General features: G+C 44.4%; 2 protein-coding genes across 13 annotated transcripts in view; one reads left to right on the top strand and one right to left on the bottom strand.

Moving 5' to 3' along the window:
- FRMD5 (FERM domain containing 5) overlaps positions 1-15,923 on the top strand; it is a 320,051-nt gene extending 304,128 nt beyond the window's left edge. Inside the window, exons 9-16 of one of the 4 annotated variants that reach the window (XM_046008040.1) lie at positions 161-247; positions 837-900; positions 1,494-1,585; positions 4,335-4,409; positions 4,948-5,016; positions 5,873-5,979; positions 12,096-12,439; positions 12,619-15,923. In XM_046008040.1, coding sequence (XP_045863996.1) covers positions 161-247; positions 837-900; positions 1,494-1,585; positions 4,335-4,409; positions 4,948-5,016; positions 5,873-5,979; positions 12,096-12,439; positions 12,619-12,666 — 886 coding nt within the window. In that variant the 3' untranslated portion in view covers positions 12,667-15,923. Of the gene's footprint in view, positions 1-160; positions 248-836; positions 901-1,493; positions 1,586-4,334; positions 4,410-4,947; positions 5,017-5,872; positions 5,980-12,095 lie in introns of all 4 variants that reach the window. The other 3 variants (XM_046008041.1, XM_046008043.1, XM_046008039.1) reach the window with 3 other exon arrangements.
- Positions 15,924-18,809: 2,886 nt separating this feature from the next.
- The window catches only part of WDR76 (WD repeat domain 76), a 62,333-nt gene continuing 60,279 nt past the window's right edge, over positions 18,810-20,863 (bottom strand). For all 9 annotated transcript variants that reach the window (XM_046009979.1, XM_046009982.1, XM_046009988.1 and 6 more), the window contains one exon: positions 18,810-20,792. In XM_046009979.1, coding sequence (XP_045865935.1) covers positions 20,537-20,792 — 256 coding nt within the window. In that variant the 3' untranslated portion in view covers positions 18,810-20,536. The remainder of the gene's footprint in view (positions 20,793-20,863) is intronic.

Below are 20,863 nucleotides of genomic sequence, written 5' to 3'. Positions count from 1 at the left end.
GGCTCTCAGGGACATCCACCAATACCCCGGTCATTTTTCCATTTTGTAAATGTAACCAAGGCTGAGAGCAGTATGTGAAGGTGAGGTCTAAGCTGTGCCATGTACAGTAACCATGTCACTTCTTCTGATTTGTGTCTGTCCCGCGGGTGACGTACCCCAGTATCCTGTTTGCCTCTTTTACTGCAGCCATTCACTGGGCTGGTGGCTTCAAGGATTTTTCTACAAAAACCCCTAAGCCCCTTTCCTGGTCAGTACGCTGCATGACTGTTCCATGTAATCTGTTCTCTCTCTTTGGTATGTTGCCCCGCCCCCTCCCTGAGATCGTTTGACATTTGTTTGCATTAAACTGCATTTTCCATCCAGTGGCACAGTCACCTGAAAGACTCAACTCCCTCAGAACCTGGTTGCGTTGTTTTTCATTATTCGCTGTATCTTGAACTTTGGCCTCATCAGCTACCTGTGGCATCTTACATTTGACAGTCCCATCCAGATAATGCACCTGTTATTATGAACCAAATCCTGAAATGGCCCGGGACCACTCAAGCTAGACTCACTTCCCATGCAAACGTTTCCCTTTTACAGCCACTGTTGATGAGCCCGAAATCCTCCTATCACCCTATTACTATAGTGTGATTGACCAGAAAACTGTGGATTGAACTGTTTCAGCAACTGTTCTCTAAGGCCCCTGCGCTGCTGTCTTGTTTCAGTTCTAATTTTGGCTAAAATTGTGTCTGTGCCTGGAGCCCCTTCCAGTCAGGGTGGGCTGTGCATCTACAAGACTTAGCTGTGAACAAGCAGCCACAACAAGGTGACAGGTGCTCTCTTTGTGCTTGTAGGAACGAGGTGACCAAACTGAAATTTGAAGGAAAGACTTTCTATCTATACGTAAGTCAGAAAGAGGTGAGTGCTGGCTTCTTTCTCTTAAGGGAGGGCTGGGTCACTGAATGGTTCGTGAAAGCCAGGACTGAACCAAAATGGTGTATCCAGGTAGAACTAAGCCACCCAAATGGTAAGCCAAGACCTCATGGTGAGGGATGAAGAAATGGCTAGGCCCTGAAGCCCAGGGCATTCTTCAGGGATGCTGGTGACATCCAGAGGTTCCATACCTCCAGGAAATGCAGACAACGCAAGATTCTTTTGCTTTTCTATGAAAATTCCAAGTAGATAATGAACTTTCAAAAAGAAGTAAAAAAATTCCAGATGAAAGTAGCACTTTCCCTAGGGAGAGCTGTCTTGCTTCAGTTTGTGCCAGCTGATGCTTACTGTACTGGACCTGCCAGGGGTGCACTTACTCACTGAATTGAGCTCTGCCCCAGTGGGTCCTGAAGGCCTTCTCTTCCAACCTGCCAGCTGCCAAGCAGCCCCTTCCCAATCTGAAATCTCTTCCTGCAGTCCTGTGTAGGCTTAGACAGTCCAGGGGTCAACGTCCTGGCCTATTTTACCCTTCACTTCTCCATCCACACTCAGCTGTTTCTATGTGGGATTTTTTGTAGGAAAAGAAAATTATTCTCACATATTTTGCTCCAACTCCAGAAGCCTGTAAGCACCTCTGGAAATGTGGAATCGAGAACCAAGCCTTCTACAAGTGAGTGGACACATGTGACAAGGACTATCTTTATCAGAGGCAGAGTCATAAAAGTTACTTTTAGATTAACGATGAGCAGGAAAGTTTGAGAAACACTGAGAAAGGAGACATAAGAGGACTTGGCTGGGCTTCCCTATAAAACGCAGACCCCTTTCTGGATGTCTGTACTCCTCGGAGGGACAGAGTTGAGGTCTAGGAATGTGTTTCCAGCAGAGATGTCCAAGGGGTCTACCTTGTGATGTCCTTGGACAGCTCCCAGTGCAAAGCACTTGGGGGTCTTTTCAGGGCAAGCCTTGGGCCTAAAAAAGCCCCTGGGTACCTGATTTGAATCACGCTAGCCATGTAGAGCCATTCAGAGCCATAGGAGGCCCAGAATATGACAGCTCCAGGAAGGAGCAGGTGCAGGGCAGGCCAGAAATGTCTCTAAACCTTGGAAAGACTCTGGGGCTTGCTCCCCATCGGCCGGCCTGGTGCTGAGCTGGGGCTGATGCCAGGCCTTCCTGGTGCGTCACTGCCAGAGGTACTGCCAATAACAGACCAAGTGCCCAGGAACCTGAGCCGTGTAGCAGGAAGGGGAGCAAGGACTTGTCTGTTACTGAAAAGCCAGCTTTGGGCCAAAGGCAAGAATTCTCATTACCACAGGATTTGTAAAGTATATGAGGCTTCTGTGCTGTTTTGATTAAGAAAGTGGTTATAAATGCATTAGGGAACAAAGAAACAGCCCATCAAGAAACTGGGGTGATGCCAGATAAAGTATGTTTTACTAAAACCCTTGGTCTGGTTTTAAAAATAGAAAATGTAATGATTTATACTTTAATAAACTGTATCTTAATCAGGACAACGTTAAGACAAAGTCTGTGGTATATTCTGCCTCTGACAGGCCATAGTTCTCCCTCCAGTAACCTCAAGGATCCTGAAGAGAGCAGAACTACTCTGAGCTGGAGGGATACCATTCTCCTTCCCAGTGAAAAGACTCTGCAGCATGCTGGCTGCTATGGGATGCTGGCTGGCAGAACTGGCCTTTTCCCTTCTATGGCCACAGACCCAGAGCTTTCTTTCTTTCTTTCTTTCTTTTTTTTTTTTTTTTTAATTATTTATTTGAAGAGAGAGAGAGATCACAAGTAGGCAGAGCAGCAGGCAGAGAGAGAGAAGGGGAAGCAGGCTCCCTGTTGAGCAGAGAGCCCGATGCGGGGCTCGATCCCAGGACCCTGAGATCATGACCTGAGCTGAAGGCAGAGGCTTAACCCACTGAACCACCCGGGTGCCTCCCAGAGCTGTTTCTTGGGCAGGCTTTCCGAATTGCTTGATAATCTCTGTACACTTGATACCAGAATCAGGGATGAGATGAATAGGCAGCCTGAATTATAACCTGAGTGGGCATCTTTCATCTCATGAAGAAGACACTCAGAAAAGACTTTTGCATGGTCAAATTTCCCTCCTGTTCAGTCCCTAGCTGTCCAAGTAAAGCCAAGAAAAGATGTCTGTACTATTTCTGAAGACCTTTTTCTATTTGTGTCATGGGAACAGAACTGTGCTCCTGTACCTGTGACCAAACTCAGTTTCTGAGTCTTTCCATGAATAAATCCCCCCATCCAACTAGTCCTGCCAATACCCTCACTGGAAACAGGCTGTTTTTCATCTTTCCACTGATTACTTAATGTTCTTTATTAAGTGTTAAAAGCCTCTAGCCTGGGTCAGCTCCCCAATTGTGCCAAGTCTTAGCAGCAGCCACTCTGGCATCACCCTGAGCACCTTTCACGTGCGGATCCCTGGCCCTGCCGTTGACCTCATGCTTTGAAGGGAGGTCAAACTCAAGGACATGCTTGGGCAAGACAAGGAGACTTGAAGCCTCACAGAACCCTGAGACGGGTGGGGATGGTATCTCCCAGGAACTGCTATTCATGGATTTGGGGGATAGCTCCCTAAATACTGACTACCTGCTCATGGCAGAGGCTTCAGACCCAGATCGGTTCCCGTACAGATCAGCACTCCAGGCACCTCAGGGCTTATAAGCTGAGTTAGGTCTTGGTGGGCTTCACTCTAGGTGGTTCTGCCCAGCTTTTTTCTACGTGTGAGAGGGCCATTTGGGATCAGAGAAGTCACCTAAGAGGGTATCTGACAGTGCCCACAGCCTTCCAGATCCTCCACATTAACTGTGTACAACAGCCTTGAAAGTGATGTTAATAAGCTTACTGTCCAAATAATTTACAAGTCCAAATAACTGATGAAACTTATATTAAAGCTAATGTAGTTCAGAGTCTTTAATAGAACATACTTTATGACTCTCCAGGAGGGGGATGAAATAGGAAGGGCAGCCCATACTTTCTTCTCAACTCACAATTACCCAGAAATGAACATATATCATCAAATACAAGGACTGGAAGGGACTCCTGAGGTCAAACAGTCCCAGGTCCATCGTTTTATAGATAAGAAGACCAAAGCCAAGAAAGGAAAGAAATTTGCTCCAGGTTACACTGCTAACAAGTGGCCCAAAGTTTGATGAACGGCATTCTATTATTCCCCCAGACCACCATCCCTAACATTTAGTCTCAATCTCCCTGGTGAACCCCATAAAGCACTCTTGGGAAGCTCTCAGGTCCTAAAGGAGAGTCAGAGACAAGCTGGGCTGTGAAGGGCCTTTTCCTTAAGAGTTTCCTTAAGTAGCCTCTGGAAGGAGCTGGGAATGTGCTGCCTTAGCCTGTGAGGCAGTTGCAGGCCATCTGTCACACTGGACTTTGCCTTGCTGCAGGCTGGAGAAGTCAAGCCAAGTCCGCACAGTGTCCAGCAGCAATTTATTCTTTAAAGGGAGCCGGTTCCGATACAGGTAAATAGTGACAGTAAGTAACTGTTATGGACCTATTTTCAGACCCTTTGGAGAACAGTGGCTCAGTGGTCCTTATCCTTGAGAACAAAGAAACTGGGAACCTCCAGAAAACCCCAAGGTTTCCATCCAGTTCTCCTATCTCCTGTCCTTCTGACTATTTCTTTCCTTCCCTGCCACAGTTTGTCTGGAGGCTTTAAATATGTATCTTCTTCTGCCCTCCGAACAGCAGTGAAATAAGAACTGTAGCAGTGATTCTTTTCATGTCTGTCTAAAGATTTCTCTTTTTTTTTTTTTTTTGGCAATATCTCTGGAACATGCTGGACCATGGGAAATCCCAAAGACTCAAGATAGAGAGCTCTCTAAGATAAGCTGTCAGGACATCTTAGAACTTAAGCCTTTCTCAGTGACCTAAACATTGGGAAGGGCTAGGCCAGAAGCCATCTCCCAGTTCATCAAAAGTATCTGAAGCCTTAGACAGGAGCCCCGTGCGAGAACACTGTCTCATCCCTTGCTGCTTGTTTTATTATACTATTTATAGTGGCCGAGTTGCAAAGGAAGTAATGGAGTCAAGTGCGAAGATCAAACGGGAGCCACCAGAAATACACAGGTAGGCTGCCACAGACTTCCCCCAAAACCAGTTCCAGCTCAGATCCCAGAAGCTCCAAAAAGGGAAGGATAACACGGCAGGGAGGTGAAGAGATCCATCTCAGCTAAAGGCATGGGGAACAGTCTGTCCCCGGTATCTCTGGGCCTTGAGGGAACTTAAGGGATGGCGTTGTACCCAGTACCATATCCTGGGTACTTTTCTACTGTCCTCCCAAATCCTGAGGGTGGTCATAGACCATGGAGGACATGTCCAAAAGTGCAAGATTTCCTTAGTTTTAGAATCAGTCCATTTCTGAAAGCCAGGGATAGCCCCATAGCCCTATCACACTAGATCGAAAATAGTTTTGAGATCCTTGTATTATGTGTAACTGTACATCATGTATATTTCCTAAACCTAGTAAGAGGCAAAAAGAATATGACTGGCCAAGATAGCTAGGGTTCACCAAGCAACCTGATCTCTGGGAATGGGAGCATTACTACCACCTTCACATGGCACACCCTTGCCACTAGCAGTCTCTGTCAGAAGTCAGAGAGGCCGCCATATGTTTTCAGGCATATTTTCTGTAGTACTGCTTATGTTGGGGCTCTACTCCCTGACCAACCTGCCCAGAGACCAGTGGTACCACTCCTGCACTAAAGCAGGTGGGTCTGGCATGTGAGGTGGCAGACAAATCTAAAGCAGTGTCTGATTGGGATCGGGAACTAAAGGCAAAAAGCAGGTATTAAAGACCCTTTTCAAACAAATAAATAAAACTTAACAGAGCCAGACAATTCTAGCAGCTACTTCTCAACTCTGTGTCCTGACCACATCTGTCTGTGCACTGAATTAACAAAGTTCTCTTTTTCTTTAACCTCAGAGCAGGGATGGTTCCCAGCCGCAGCTGTCCCTCCATAACCCATGGCCCAAGGCTGAGCAGTGTCCCCAGGACCCGCAGAAGAGCTGTTCACATCTCCATCATGGAAGGTGAGCATAAGCTCTGCAGATGACAATGGGGTTCCTCTACATTTTGACCTGGACCACTTCCTCTCAGGGACTTGCAAAAGAAGTTACACTAGAGACCAGAGCACATTTCTCCAATGGAAGAGAGAAGGTTTCAGGCAGTGGCTAGGTACTCCGGCTGGGTGTCAGGTGAAGGGAATCCCACCCAGCCCTGCTGAGCTGTAGTCTGAGAGGGGGTTTGAACCTGAGAGTGTTGGGGCAGACCTTTGGGAGGCTGTTATTGCATCTAATGGGTTCCATGCAGTTCTGAAACTGCTTTCCATCAAGAGGCTTTTCACTTTTGTTTCAGATCAGACTAGTCTCCACAGTTTAAAGGATCAGGGTGGCTGAGGCAGTTAACCAAGAAATGAAAACTCCTAGATCTGAAGCACCCCACTAGCTGCTACCACATTCTATTGCAGGGGGGGAGGGTGGGGAATCTGTCCTCCTGCTATCTGAATTCTTTAACATGATCTCAGGAAATCTCACATGTCCCACTTCTCTCTCTCTTACCCTCCCTCTGGAAGAGGTGGGTCCTGGGAGGGAAGAGATGAAGTCTGTGAATCTTCACTAACCAGATGCTGCAGCAGCTGGGCCTGGCACCTCTCCACTCCTGAGGTCATTAATATCATTAGGAAACTCCTGGAATATTCCCCTCATTGTCACTAACTCAGCTGCCCCACGGCTACATACGGGTATAAAGTTGAATGCTGTCATTCCCAAAGATGTTTTTGTAGGACCTCAGAAGATCTCAAGCAGCAGCAAAGAGCAGCAGATTTACTTTAAACCTGTCCTGAAAGGTGGGGAGGGAAGACTCTTTGCCCTTTCTGTGGGAATGCTGATTAATGAAAACAACTGCTTAGGTTAGGAAGGATAGCACTCTGCTGCTCCCCTGTGAGGATCATGGCTTTGTGTTTCAGATTTTGTGTGTCACTGACTTTGTATTATCTAAGTCTGGTATATAACTACAGTCTAGGGGTTGAGACCCCTACCCCGGCAACTACATCCAGTGCCTTAATTATTTGAGTATCTTGGTTCTATTTGTAAAATAGAGATATCTTCCTTGTATACTCCATGGATTGTGAGAAAGGCGATGTACATAGAAGTACTTTAAAGAGATTCAAGCATTTATTGGACAGGCAGCAAGCACGGTGCAAAGAGGCCTGGTCAGGAAGTCAAAGATGAGATTCAAATAATAGCTCTGCCATGTACTTTCTCTAGGGCACATTGGTCAACTTCTCCGAGCCTGTGGCCCCCACTGTAGAGTGGGGTGTGAGTGTGGGAAGGTATCTTCTGAGCTATGAAGTATAACTGCTGTACAGAGTATGAAGTTACTGGGGTCTGTCATCAGACACAGGCTCCTGGTTTTCCTTCCAGTCTTAGGCTGAGCAGGAGAACTGAGCATAGCGCTCATTGTCCCTCTTCTTTCAGGGTGTTCATCTCAGGAAAGCAGAATGAATTTCTTCTCTTTTGAGGAAACATAACTTTTCCTCGCCCTGTGCCCTTCTTCCCATCCATCCTAAGGTCAGAAGCCACCAGGTTCACATCAAAGCTCTTGTAAAATGTTAAGGACAGCTGTCCTCCCAGAGAAAAGGCCACCCTCTGGAGGAAGCTGGCACTAATACAGGTATAGGGAAGAGCCTCAAGCATTTGTTCTCCAGCATATGGAAGAATGTCCAGTAAAACCCATGTTCCCAGAAAAGAAAAGACAGGCTGTCCATGTGGGGATACAACTCATTTGTAGTAGTTGCCAAGCAGGGTTAGCAGAACTACTGAGACGCAGGAAACCAGTCCTTGAGTCTCTTCCAAGACAAGCTATGAGGCTGTCTCAGTTCCCAACCAGCTCTGGCTGTGCCTCCGGCATCCTCCCAGAACCTGTCTTCTCCTGTTGTAGCAGCAGTAGGCTCCTTAGCATCTGAAATAGTTCTCTTTGCTTGTACAATGCCAGAGGAGGGTGCCGCAGGGAAAGGCCACCAAGGAAGCTAGTAAGGAAGAGACTTCTAGGCGCAGGGCATACCCTCATAATCTCAGCCCCCACAGAACTTCATACCTGGTGGATGATAACACAGCAGGCACCCATGTGCTACCCCGCAAGCCAACCTGCGGCTCACCCCCATGCCTTAGGCTGCCTGCAGACAAGAACAGCCTTCGTCCCCACTCATAGCCCTCAGTCCAGGACCCATCAGATTCAGGAGGGCAAAAGTAGAAGCACCTAAGAACAGCCCCAGCAGAAATGACACTGTGAGGAGAGGCAGATGGACATCTGGTGTGGCGGGGGGTGGGGTGGGGGGATGGTTTAGCATTTAAGTGGCTCTATCAGTGCAGGGATTAAAAAAAATGGATTATTTCCCAGAGAGTTGAGCTATACCATCTCTCAAGAGGGGTTTCACCTTTAAAGCACCCAGCAAACACAGCTGCCCCCACCGTACAACTAACGAGACAGGGAAGGGCTGAGAGGGAAATGATGGGGGTCTCAGAAGAAGGGCACTAACCACCAAAACTCCCAGGAAGTTATGGACTTTTGAAACTGGCTCATGCTCCATCAGAGACTCTTTCTTATTGTCCATATGGCACATAAATTAATGTCACAGAAACTATTTGCCTTTTCCAGGGGGGAAAGCTTTGGTTGTTATCTCTAAAAACAATGGGGAAATCTCTAAAAAAAATGGGAAAAAAACAAAAACCAGTAACATAAAAGACTACAATTTGAATGAGATCAGGTATTCCAACAAGCTGGGACCGTTAAAAAGATGACTGTACACTGGGTGGCCCTCCCCTCTGCTCTCAGGTATGCCAAAAGACATGTTGCCTGTGTTGTTAGCACAGGCTTAGCCAGAGAGGATGCTCAGGTATGTTGATTCCTTTTGTCCATCGAGCTCTGTGAGGCACCGCTCAGCAGCTGGGGCCAAATAGCATACAACCCATTTCTGCCCCACAGCTGCCACCTCATACTTCAGGCCACCCAACCCAACACCCAGTGTCTTTATAGCCTCACATCCTGCATTTTCTGCAACTATGTGATCCTTCCTACCCTGTGAGACTATTCTCTGCCCTTTCTGTACCGCACTCTGAGAAGTCTAGGGCCCTTATATGGGCCTCTGGGAACAGTCATATGCTAGGGAAGCATTACTTTTTATGGCTGTAAGTGCTTCTGAGTGAATCCAGTCCCTGATAACGCTGGCCTCTCAGAGCTGTTCCTTCCCTGAAGCTCAGCCTGCTCTGTCTCACAGAGCTGACATTCTCTTCTCCAGCGCAGGAGACACTGTGAAGGAGCTGCCATGGCTTGAGGTCAGCAAAAATCCTTTGCCCCAGTCAGTCTTCCATCCTCTCCCTCTGTATCTCCCCTGCCTGGCTGGTTTCCATGAAGAGATCAGCTGGTTTCCACTGAAGAAGTATCTGCCTTCCTGGGCCACCATGGGGAAGAGTCTGATTAAGATTCACACCAGAGTCCGAGTTCAGCTCCGGTTGACTAATCACTGCCTTCGGCCACTGAGTGTGCGCATCCTGAGGATGGGGCCCCGGCTCCAGGGTAGGCTCCTGACCACTGTGTCCCCCCGCCCACAGGGAGCCACCTCTGGGCAAGGCAATCAGCTGGAGCACATCCAAGGTAAAAAAGACTCCTCTGTCAGCTCCCACCCATGGTACCCACCCTGTCTTCCCAGAATAACGGGTTTGATGAAGGGGTGGTGGTTTCTAGTGAACCCAAAGTTCTGTACAAGACTAGCCTGACCTAGCAATAACTTTGCAAGTGAGGTCGGTTGAGGGAACAGAAGACTAACACTGAGTAATTTTATCTGTCAAGCAATCTACTAGAAATGGATACGTATCCATTGTCTTATTTACTGATAATGTATCAGTAATGTAATAATGTAGTTATTATAATGTAGTTTCTCTCCCATATAACGGGCTTTGCCTCAGTCTCCTTCCCCACCAAGCTTAGGGCTGAATTGGAGGCCAAGCAAGTTTGCACTGAAGTGCCTTCTGGCAGCTAAGCTCGTCATGCTTTGGAAGACCTGACAGAGTTGTCTTTGTTGAGGGGACAGCCTCTAGAAAGGGTATGAGAAGCGCTGTGCTGGAGTGCTGAGGTTTCAGGGGAAGGTGGGGGGGGGGGGCGCGGAGGCGTGGGTGGGAAAGGAGATGAACCAGTACATGTGTGATCAGGGCGTAAAGGTTTCTGTTCTGTCAGGGACTCATTACATACTACCAGGTATATATTCCTCGTGCTGCTTACGCAAATGCAGGAATAAAGGAGAAAAACTGGGGGAAAAAGAGCGATCAAAGGAGCATCAAGAGCTTTGGAACAAGGGGCAAGCTCTTAATTCCCATTATTTCAGAACAGTTTCTTGGGCAAATGGGACCTAAACTAAGGCAAATGTAGGCTATAGACTTAATTCATCTTGGCCCAAAACCTAACAACATGATCCATGAGCATCAGGAAACAGAGGCTTGCAGTCTATCTGTGCCTTTGCCATTACCAGCCAACCACATGTCATTAGGCAAGCTCTGTAACCTCTTGCCTTCATGACTTTGTGGAAAGATGAAAGCACTTTAAAAAGTTTAAAACACTATACAAACTTAAGATTTTAGCACAGGGGAAAACAAAATATAACTAGGATCATGAGGAGCTCCTGAAAACAAGCTGAGAGCTATAGCAAATATACTGAGAGTGAGGTGATAGGGAGCACAGGTGGACAGCAAGGGGCTGCTGTTGCCAGTCCACCCCACCCATTTATAACCCAGATTCCAGGATTGGTTCCCCAAGAGAATCCTTAACTGTACCTATGCTAAAATGGGTTCCGGCAGGCTAGTCAGGCAGGCTCCCCAGGTGCATATGGCTACACCACAAGAGAACCAAATGAAACACTACTTCTGAAAGGTGACTGCCACCTTTTAACAGAGACCCTTGGGCTTCTGAAGCTAGCCCTGAACTTAAAAACTCCGTAATCAGCCCTAGTTAGGTCAAACCTTTACAGAGCTGGGAATCTGGTTCGGTCTGCAGCAGTCAGGGTCAATCTCAGAGCAATGGAAAGGGGACTGGCTTCTCTTGCCATTGGTTACAAAGGCAGAGAAAGCCAGAGCCACTCTGGCACCTCAAGGTAGCCACGAATGGAAAATGCAGACATTGAACCTGAAACAAGAAGCCATTTCCTTGGGAGCATTGTGATGTGGGCCATACTTGGTGACTCTGGGCCCATATCCTCCAGCCTAATGGCTGCTGTTTGGCTGACAGAGTAACCAGCTCCTGTTTTTCACTACCAGAGATTGAGCCTTGGAAAGAGAGACTGCTCCATCTAAAAAAGTAAAGCGATAATGAGTAGTTTTAGGGGGGCAGAGGACCGTTTCTCCTGGTGGATGTGAGAAAATTTCCACCCTTATCCAACAAGATCTTCTCAGAGACCACTCTGTACTCTGGAATGTGTAAAATAGAGGAATTGTCAGCCGACTGTGGACCCAGCTCGTTCTAAGGTGAAAAGAAAGAGAGTTAGCCAAGTGCTATTCCCAAAGAGCAGATAGGGTTTTCACATTCCCTAAAATCAGAACAGCTAGAAGAGGTAGGCTAAAGAGACCGTCAGCAGCAAACCAGATGACCTCATGAGTTCAAGGAGCTGCATGCTAGCTGCATGTTAGAAGGAAACACAGTTCCAGAATCAGTATTTGATGAGGCCCAGTAAAGCAAAATAGTCTTCTTCTCCCCCTTTCTGCCTCTTAAGGCCCTCGGCCCAAGAGGGAATCTTGAGCTCCCTGAACTGTGGCCCCAGCTCTGAATTAGGAATAGTCTGTGATTCAGATTGTCTTTCAACTGGGGCTAAAATCAGGCCCAGGACATCAAAAGCCAGAAAAACAAAATCTTGAACAAATCTTGCCAAAACCCTAAGCACACACACACACACACAAAAAAAAAAAAAAGAGAAAGAAACCCAACCACAGCCACTTTGGTGTCTTACTGCTTCTCTTATCCTATTCCTGATATATCAAAACAGTGCAGTGGCCACTGCAAAATTTTGGTAACCATATAAAACAGAATGGGTGCTGCCTCCACCAGACAGCAAAGTGTACTCTAGGACCCAGAAAGCCTACTCATATTACTTTTGCTTTTCCAGGCCTGGAGTCCCTACGGGACAGTGCCCATTCCACACCAGTGCGTTCTTCCTCCCATGGGGACACCTTCCTGCCTCACGTGAGAAGCAGCCGGGCAGACAGCAATGAGCGAGTCGCTGTGATTGCAGACGAAGCCTACAGCCCTGCAGACAGTGTGCTGCCCACCCCTGTGGCTGAGCACAGCCTGGAGCTGATGCTGCTTTCCCGGCAGATCAATGGAGCCACCTGCAGCATCGAAGAGGAGAAGGAGTCTGAGGCCAGCACTCCAACTGCTGCAGAGGTGGAGGCCCTTGGGGGAGAGCTGAGGGCCCTGTGTCAGGGGCACGGCAGGCCAGAGGAGGAACAGGTGAATAAGTTTGTTTTAAGTGTGCTCCGTTTGCTCCTTGTGACCATGGGACTCCTCTTTGTTTTGCTCCTCCTCCTGATCATCCTTACCGAGTCTGACCTTGACATTGCCTTTTTCCGCGATATCCGCCAGACCCCTGAATTTGAACAATTCCACTATCAATACTTTTGTCCCCTCAGGCGATGGTTTGCCTGCAAAATCCGCTCAGTGGTGAGCCTGCTCATTGACACCTGAGAAGGCATGACTCCTCCTAATAACTAGCCAGGTGGACCAAGGAGCCCGGCTACCCATTCCCAGCACTGGGACCCATCGCGGAACCATCGGCACATGTACCAAGTCCTCCTCTCATGACTCAAAGTCCACAGCCTAGGAGGGTTATTTCCCAGAAGAAAAAAAGGATAGGCTCATGCCCTGTCTAAACAAACTGGGAAAACTCATTTCCTTCAGAGGTTCTTTCAAGAAAGGCTCAGCGACTCTTTCTCATCCTCCCAATTTGCAGGATAATTTTTGGTTGTGAATTTTGATTTTTCATAGATGTGTATTATTTTCAAAGTATCAAATAAAAATTTATTTTACTATTACTGATTATCGCAGTAGTGTCACCTAGCAGATGGGACACTAGTTGAAGACTGGAGAGCTGCTGTCTTCTGTATTCTGCAGGAGCTTTCCTACTGGGCTCCAGGAGACTCATCAGTGCAGCCTCACCAGGGCAGGCAAGGGGTCTGGACAACGGGAACTACCTAGGTTTTCTTGCCAGAGATTTTTTTAAAAAGTAAACATCCATGTAGAATGATTAAATGGAAAGTTGCTTCTTATGATGGTCTGAGTTGGATTTTCTTTTCCTTTTGTTTTTTTCAAATCTGAGCAGAGTGGGCATCTGAAGGGACCACCGCTACAGCAGCAGCAGCAGCAGGGGTGGGGTAAGTCTGTCCCCTTAGACTAGATCCTAGTGGGCATCACCATGAGTCTTGTACAATGAACTTATTAGACTTCTGTGATTTTTCTTCTGAAGAACCTCAAGATTTTTATAGTGTTCCAGAGATGTCAGTTGAATTCAGTGGTGGCAGAGATAGGACTGTCAGAAATGTTGGACAGAGTGTACTTAACAGAAACCAGAGCCAAGGTACCTAAGAAAACTGTTGAGATTCAGAGAGCAGTATCTATTTTGTACAACCCCCCGCAAAAAAATTATTTCAATTTATATTTTAACAACAAATGTTATTTTCTTATCAATTCATGTTTTGTTTTTACTTTATGGATTAAGAAAATAGAGCCTGATGAACTAAACGATGCAAGAAAGAAACTGATCCTGAGAATGAAAAGCTTCAGAAAATAGAATTCCAAGATCAACAAACAGCCTTGAAAGGGACCAGGGAAAGAATCTCTTTGAACAGGCATACTAAACGATGCCTACATAAGAAAAAAGGTGAATGTGGCAGAGACCAACACTTAGTTGTAGAAATACTACCCCCTAGGGTCATCCTCCACATAGGAAAATAAAAATTGTAGGAAAGCACTGGCCATCCTTGCTGAAGGAAGCTGTGGAAGCATGCAGAAGAACAGCACGGAAGGGTGAGTGTGGGGTCCAAGACCCAAGCTCTGCAAACTCTTCACAACCACTCACAAGATCTTGTTTTCATCTCAGGGAGAGATTTCTAAGTCATCTGGGGCCTGAGGACTCATTTAAGGATGGTCAGTATATATGTACCTGGGAACCCACAACAGTGGAGCTTGCTGCTAACATCCTGTGATGCTGGGCAGCCCCAAATGCAGAACAGAATCAGTCACTTGTAGATTTGCTCTCCCCTAGTTTGTCCTCTGAAATAGCAGAATCATGTCCATGTACAGAGTATAACAGCTGTAGAATTAATAGGGGCCACAGGGTGGGGGAAAGGAATGTGTAATTTTAAATGCCCCCTTCATCTAGACTAGGGGTTGGCAAACTACTTCTGTAAAGTGCCAGATAATATTTTTTTAGTTTGTTTTGTGGGCCATACTCTGTGGCAACTATAGCACAAAAATAGCCATCCACAGGTAATACATAAAGGAGTGTGACTGTGTTCCAATAAAAGTTTATTTATAAAAACAGATAATGAGCTGAATTTGGACCACAGGCCGTATTTTGCCAACCCCATCTAGACAATAAAACTGCTCCTTACCAGTATGTTAGCAGAAAGAGGGCCGGCTCTGCTCCCATTCCTGACTTGCTACAGATCCAGGACCATTTCCCAGTGGCAAAACTGGGGATGCTTGTAAAGGGTGCTTGAACAACCAACCAGCAAAGAGGTATCTGATGCCAAGATGAGCAAGATCAAGTGCTGAAATGCTAAAACTTGGCCAGAAACTAAGAATGGAAGAAGAATGATCATTTCCATACCAGCAACAATTTGGGCAGAATTACAAACATCTATTTACCAAGTGACAAGACATACTGAGGGAGATCCTAGTAAAAGGGATCACTTAGAACCAACTAGCCACTGCCACTTGTCATCTACACAGGAAAAGATTTAGCACAGGACTGAAGTGAAAAGTAGACTCAGATTTGAAAAGGCTATCAGGAGATAGGGGGCTGGTTTTAACCTGGATATCTACTGTCTTATGCAACATAGCAGATTATCTTTTAGTGTAGTGTTCCTACCTCAGTCTGTAGAATATGGTGTTTCTATGCAGTGAGTGATAGCCTTGACACTGACCTTTCATACTCACATTAAAGAAAGATGCAGTATTCCATTTCCTGGTATGTTACTTGTGTCTAGAGTTCTAACAAAATAATAGTCCATACCACTTCTAAGAGCTGGATTTTGCTCTCTGAACAGAATTTTTGGGTTATTTTTTTCCAGGGCTTACCCCAGAAAATACAGATTGAAAAGCAAATCAAAGGAAACTTTACTAAGACTGCTTGAATAACAAACCTCCTTTGTTAATGACTAGTCTTTTTTTGGTATGTCCCCATCATTAAACATTGTTCAAATTTTTAACCTGGTTTAACTGTGTTCCACTATGTCTCCCATTTTCTCTAAAAATGAGTTCGATCTCATTGTAGAAAATAAAACAATGGTTTCCATAGCTTCATCCATCAGAGGAAATAAAACTCTTACTAAAGAATAGTGTACTGCATCTTTAAGCAGTAGAAGGTAAACTACCTGCAAATGTGAATTTCTTAGTTTCATTAAAAAGTATAGTTGTTAACCTCTCGTGTGCCAAAAATTCTAAGTTACATTTTTCCTTCAAAGCAATGTACTTTTTTCTACATATGCAGTATGTAGTTAGCATAAAATCATTGGTGCCATGAAAATTATTTTTAAACTTAAATAAATATTTAAATATCATGGAAGAGTGGACTCTTTTTTTAACTTCTAGCTTGTCTCACTTTTTCCTCAAAGTTACCAACATGTAGATAAAAAGATACCAGGGGTATCGTTACTGCTGACTACTGTTCATGACTAGAATCACTTAAAAGAGTCATTTGGCTTATATCCATCTATTATCCTTGCCCCTCCCCCCAAATAAATACGATTAAGAACTTGGAAGCTGTAATAATGGAATGATTTTACAGATGAATTGGATCTCATTTTTCTCATGAGGAAAACCAAGGAGTAATTTTCCCAAGGCTACACAGTCAGTCTTAGAACCCAAAAGTAGAACCTAGATGGTCCAGGGTACCTGGCTGGCTCAGTAGGTAAAGCATGAGACTCTTGATCTCAGGGTGTGAGCCTGAGCCCTACAGTGGGTAAAGAGACTAGTTAAAAAAATTTTTTTTATTTTTTTTTAAATCTTAAAAATACAATTAAAAGAAACCTAGATGGTCTAGCTTCTAGACCAGTATTCTTACTCAAGCCTGAAGTAAGAGGGAGAACAGAAAACACTTCCTGTGAAAGGAACAGAATGGTGTCACCACTATAGTGACCTCATAATTACAGCTTACAAACTATATTTCTATGACATTATCTCACATGATTATGTAAACATCACTCAGGCTATGGAACTGGTAATGGTCTTCTAAATTCCCTGAGGATAAAAGGTGAAACTAGGTTCTACTGTGCTAGTTTATTATCTCTGTTTTCATTTCTACCTTCCCTTCAATGCTCCATTCTGCTACCAGATCATCTTCCTAAAGCACCGATCAGGTTATATTACTCACCTCCAAATTTTCAGAAGTTCCTATCACCTATAAAATGATATCTAGGATCCTATCTTAGTGGAGTGTTTTTTGTTTTTTGTTGTTTTTTTTTTTAAGATTTATTTATTTATTGGGGCACCTGGGTGGCTCAGTGGGTTAAGCCTCTGCCTTCAGCTCAGGTCATGATCTCAGGGTCCTGGGATCGAGCCCCATATCGGGCTCTCTGCTTGGCGGGGAGCCTGCTTCCTCCCCTCTCTGGCTGCTGCTCTGCCTACTTGTAATCTCTCTCTCCCTCTCTCTGTAAAAAATAAAAAAAAATAAAAAAAAAAAAGATTTATTTATTTATTTGACAGAGATCACAGGTAGGTAGAGGTATCTGATGGCAGAGAGAGAGACAGGAGGAAGCAGACTCCCTGCTGAGCAGAGAGCCCGACGTGGGGCTCGATCCCAAGACCCTGGGATCATGACCTGAGCCAAAGGCAGAGGCTTTAACCCACTAAGCCACCCAGGCACCCTGTTTGTTTTTTTGATGACAAAAGTCTTTGCTTAAAGTCATCTGCAGAGAGAAAAGCCGAAGAACCACTGGATCTGAGTGATTCCCCCATGATCCAAAGCTTTAAAGCAGCCACTCTTCTCTGGATTCCTAATGAAGACTCCCCTATGTATATACCCTTTCAGGGCTCCACCACCCACTCCCTCTGCTTAGGGTTCCTCAACCATAACTAAGCCCCTCTGCACATGATTACATTGCTGGTTTTAGTTCATGAGCAGGCTTCCTTTCCTCTATATACCCATACCCTCTTCCTCTACCCTTACAACTTGCTGATGGAATGGAATCAAACAGGCCAAAGATACTTTTAAAACGTTTCCTCTTGGGGCGCCTGGGTGGCTCAGTGGGTTGGGGCCTCTGCCTTCGGCTCAGGTCGTGATCCCATGGTCCTGGGATCGAGCCCCACGTTGGGCTCTCTGCTCAGCAGGAGGCCTACTTCCTCCTCTCTCACTGCCTGCCTCTGCCTGCTTGTGATCTCTGTCTGTCAAATAAATAAGAAAAAAAAAAAAGTTTCCTCTTACAACTTCCATTTTAGGAAGAGATACTTTAAAATGTTTTACTCCTGACTAAGTGTTATCTTCCTCACAAAATTTCACCTTTTCATTTGAAAATCCAAAAACATTTATAGCCAAATGAACCCAAATATGGATCTATGCTGTCCTGGAACTAAAACTCCTTATTGGCCTTCAGCACAGTACTACAAAGGAAAAACCAAAAGAAGTACGAAGTGAGAAGGGACAGCCCAACAAATAGCACACTTAGGTTTTTGGAATCTGAAGTTAGAGGGCATATATTTCTTCCTCTTGGGTTTGATATAGAAGCACATGTGCCTGCCCTCCCCACTTCCCATGTACTGTAACTGACTGAAAAGATTTAAATCTCTGTGATCACAGCGCTCAAGCTCCCTGCTTTCCTGGAGAACTGCCTCTGCAAAGTCATCTCTGTGGAAAGGAAATTCAAAGACCTGAATACCAAAATAGGACTGAATCAACTCAGATTTTATCAATTCCTGATCATCTGTAGTGTCACCTACCTGTCCACATATGATGAGAATCATCTTTCCTCCTTAAAGTCACATAAAGAAAGGCTGGGCATCTCAAAGAAAATGACTCAAGGGGAATAGAGAACTTACATGCTTAAGGGATATCATAAAGCACAACCTAAAAAAAAGGTTTATCCCAAAAAGAGCAATCGAAACATACAAACAATTACAGTAGCCACACAGCTTTAAGCAAGTCTCTGGGAGAAGTACCTTTCACAACAGATTACAGTTTAAAGATGTCCTAAGGGAGACAATTTTCCCTTATGTGCTTTCTAGATTTAAACAATTTCCCCATTATATAGCTTATCACTGAGAAACAAGTTCCCCCACTCTCCTTCCTTCCTGCATTGCCTCAAGAAGACAGAACTCGGGGCGCCTGGGTGGCTCAGTGGGTTAAAGCCTCTGCCTTTCGCTCAGGTCATGATCCCAGGGTCCTGGGATCGAGCCCCGCATCGGGCTCTCTGCTTGGCGGGGAGCCTGCTTCCTCCTCTCTCTCTCTCTGCCTGCCTCTCTCCCTACTTGTGATCTCTATCTGTCAAATAAATAAATAAAATCTTTAAAAAAAAAAAAAAAAAAAAGAAGACAGAACTCTATTAAGTGGAATTAAATATAAATAGTAGAGTTTATGAAGCTGAAATGGAAAAAAAAAACCATGAAATTGAGAAACATCAAGAATTTGCTAACATTTATTGCAGAAACCAGGCAATTACCACCAGGAATTCAAAGCTTAAATGATGGTACTAATTTTGACACGTGTATTTTTCAATATCGTTTAAAAAAAAAAAAAAAAAAAGCAATTCTCACAGAAGTTGCCACTCTGGAAACTGTGAAATCAAGTGGTATAAAAAAGGGAAAGGAAGCCTACAGGCTTCATTTACTATCTCCAAGGAAGTTTAATAGAAGTCAACCTCACTTAGCTTTACTTTCCATTTCATAAATTAATTTTCCATTTCACTTAGCAATTCCTATATTCCTATCATCAAGAAAATAGAGAACTCTTATTACTTATAAACACAACCTACTTAATAGACTAGGCCTCAAAATTAGACTTCTAATTACAGAAAAGGAAACTATACATGTCATTTTATTTCTGTGATATATAATTTGAAAAGATATTTCCTCTTAAAATTCAAACATATTGCCAAAAACTATTTACAATAGTCTTCCAGTAGTAGTTTGGCAATGAAGAGCAATTAAAAAATTCGGATAGGTGCTATCACACAGAAATATTAGTCACTGAGCTAAGCAGCTACCCTTCCAAAAAACACATTCGGATAGCACTAACTTCTGAAAAAAAAGTTTATGACAAAATGTCAAAAGTGGTTTATCATAACATTTCCCCCCAATATGAATTAGGAATGAAGGTATTCACTTAATAAGGCTAATGAATCTCCTCTGGAGAGTTTAAAGACAGGGACAGATAAGGGTCTCTGGGACCTTCTAAGGCAGGAGTTTTCACTTCTTTAACCATGACCCACAGTAGTACCACAGTAATAAATACATATGTTTTACATCAGAATAGGCATATTCATATACAGTTACATATATGTAAGCACATATAACTAAATTTCACAAAGAACACTTATCCATTACATTTATTATTCTTTACTATTTCTTTCCTTTTCCTTTTTTTTAAAGACTGGTCATGGCTACATGGATTTCATGTGAATAGCTACAAGCCACAGTCTGGAAAACACTGGTCTGAAGGCAATCTCACACTGGATTACAAGGTCAGGCAGATCCAAACCCTGTTCCTAGAAGCCCTACAATTCCTTGGCCATGCTTCAGGAGCCATCTAGAGGAGGTAGAAGGGTCAGCACACAAAGACAGGCCCCTGCCCAAGTGAACTAAGGCTTCTCAACAAGTATCTTGGGATTTCACATAAAATTTAATTTAAAGGCAGGAGGGGGAAAAAAATTCTCCATTAAAAAAATAAGTTTCATAATTACTAAGTTAGATGACCTTTCAGGATCCCTTCTAGTGTGAGTCTAGAAATATTCACTCCAAACTATGAAATAAACCACAAATCCAAATATCACTACAGAATCAAAACCGTATCATGAAACCACAAGAACTTCTAATACTGATCATTCAAAGCTTTGTAATTTATAATGCTAGAATTTCTCAACATACTGCCTGATTAAAAGTGCTGAAGGCATCACAGCCTCCCCTCAAATTCCTTTCCCAATCTACAGAAACGACTTACTAAACATGTAAGTATGTAACTGTATACATTCTGCTCACAGTTATTAATAAAGCAATTTTATATTAACTAAATAGAACATATTTTTAAAAAGGCCAAGCCACATGAATTACTAGGCTCCTTAGATACTGATTAATTTGAACCAATTTTGATGTTGCTAAACCAAATACTTAGCAACTTTCTTAATTCATAAAAACATGTATCTTTCCACTGGAATTACCTCCAGCCAAAATATACCGAGTTGGGTGCATAGTGTTGATGGAACACACAGAGACAAGATTTTCTCCACCAAAAAAAGAATGCACCTGCTTTCCTGACTCATGGAAGATTTCCACACGTCGTGGATGAGCCATGCTGCCAACGATGACACAGTCTTCTTGTTTAGGGTCCCACACAGCCTGAAACCTGGTCAGCCATCGCCCAGTGATAGTGTTGTGCCTAGTGAAAAACACAATTTTTTTAAAGGATAGTGTTAAATAACTCAAAGCAGCAATGGGCAGAGGGTAAAT

The sequence above is a fragment of the Meles meles genome, chromosome 6 (assembly GCF_922984935.1).
Source record: "Meles meles chromosome 6, mMelMel3.1 paternal haplotype, whole genome shotgun sequence".
NCBI lineage: Eukaryota > Metazoa > Chordata > Mammalia > Carnivora > Mustelidae > Meles > Meles meles.
This window is presented reverse-complemented; position numbering and strand designations above follow the sequence as displayed.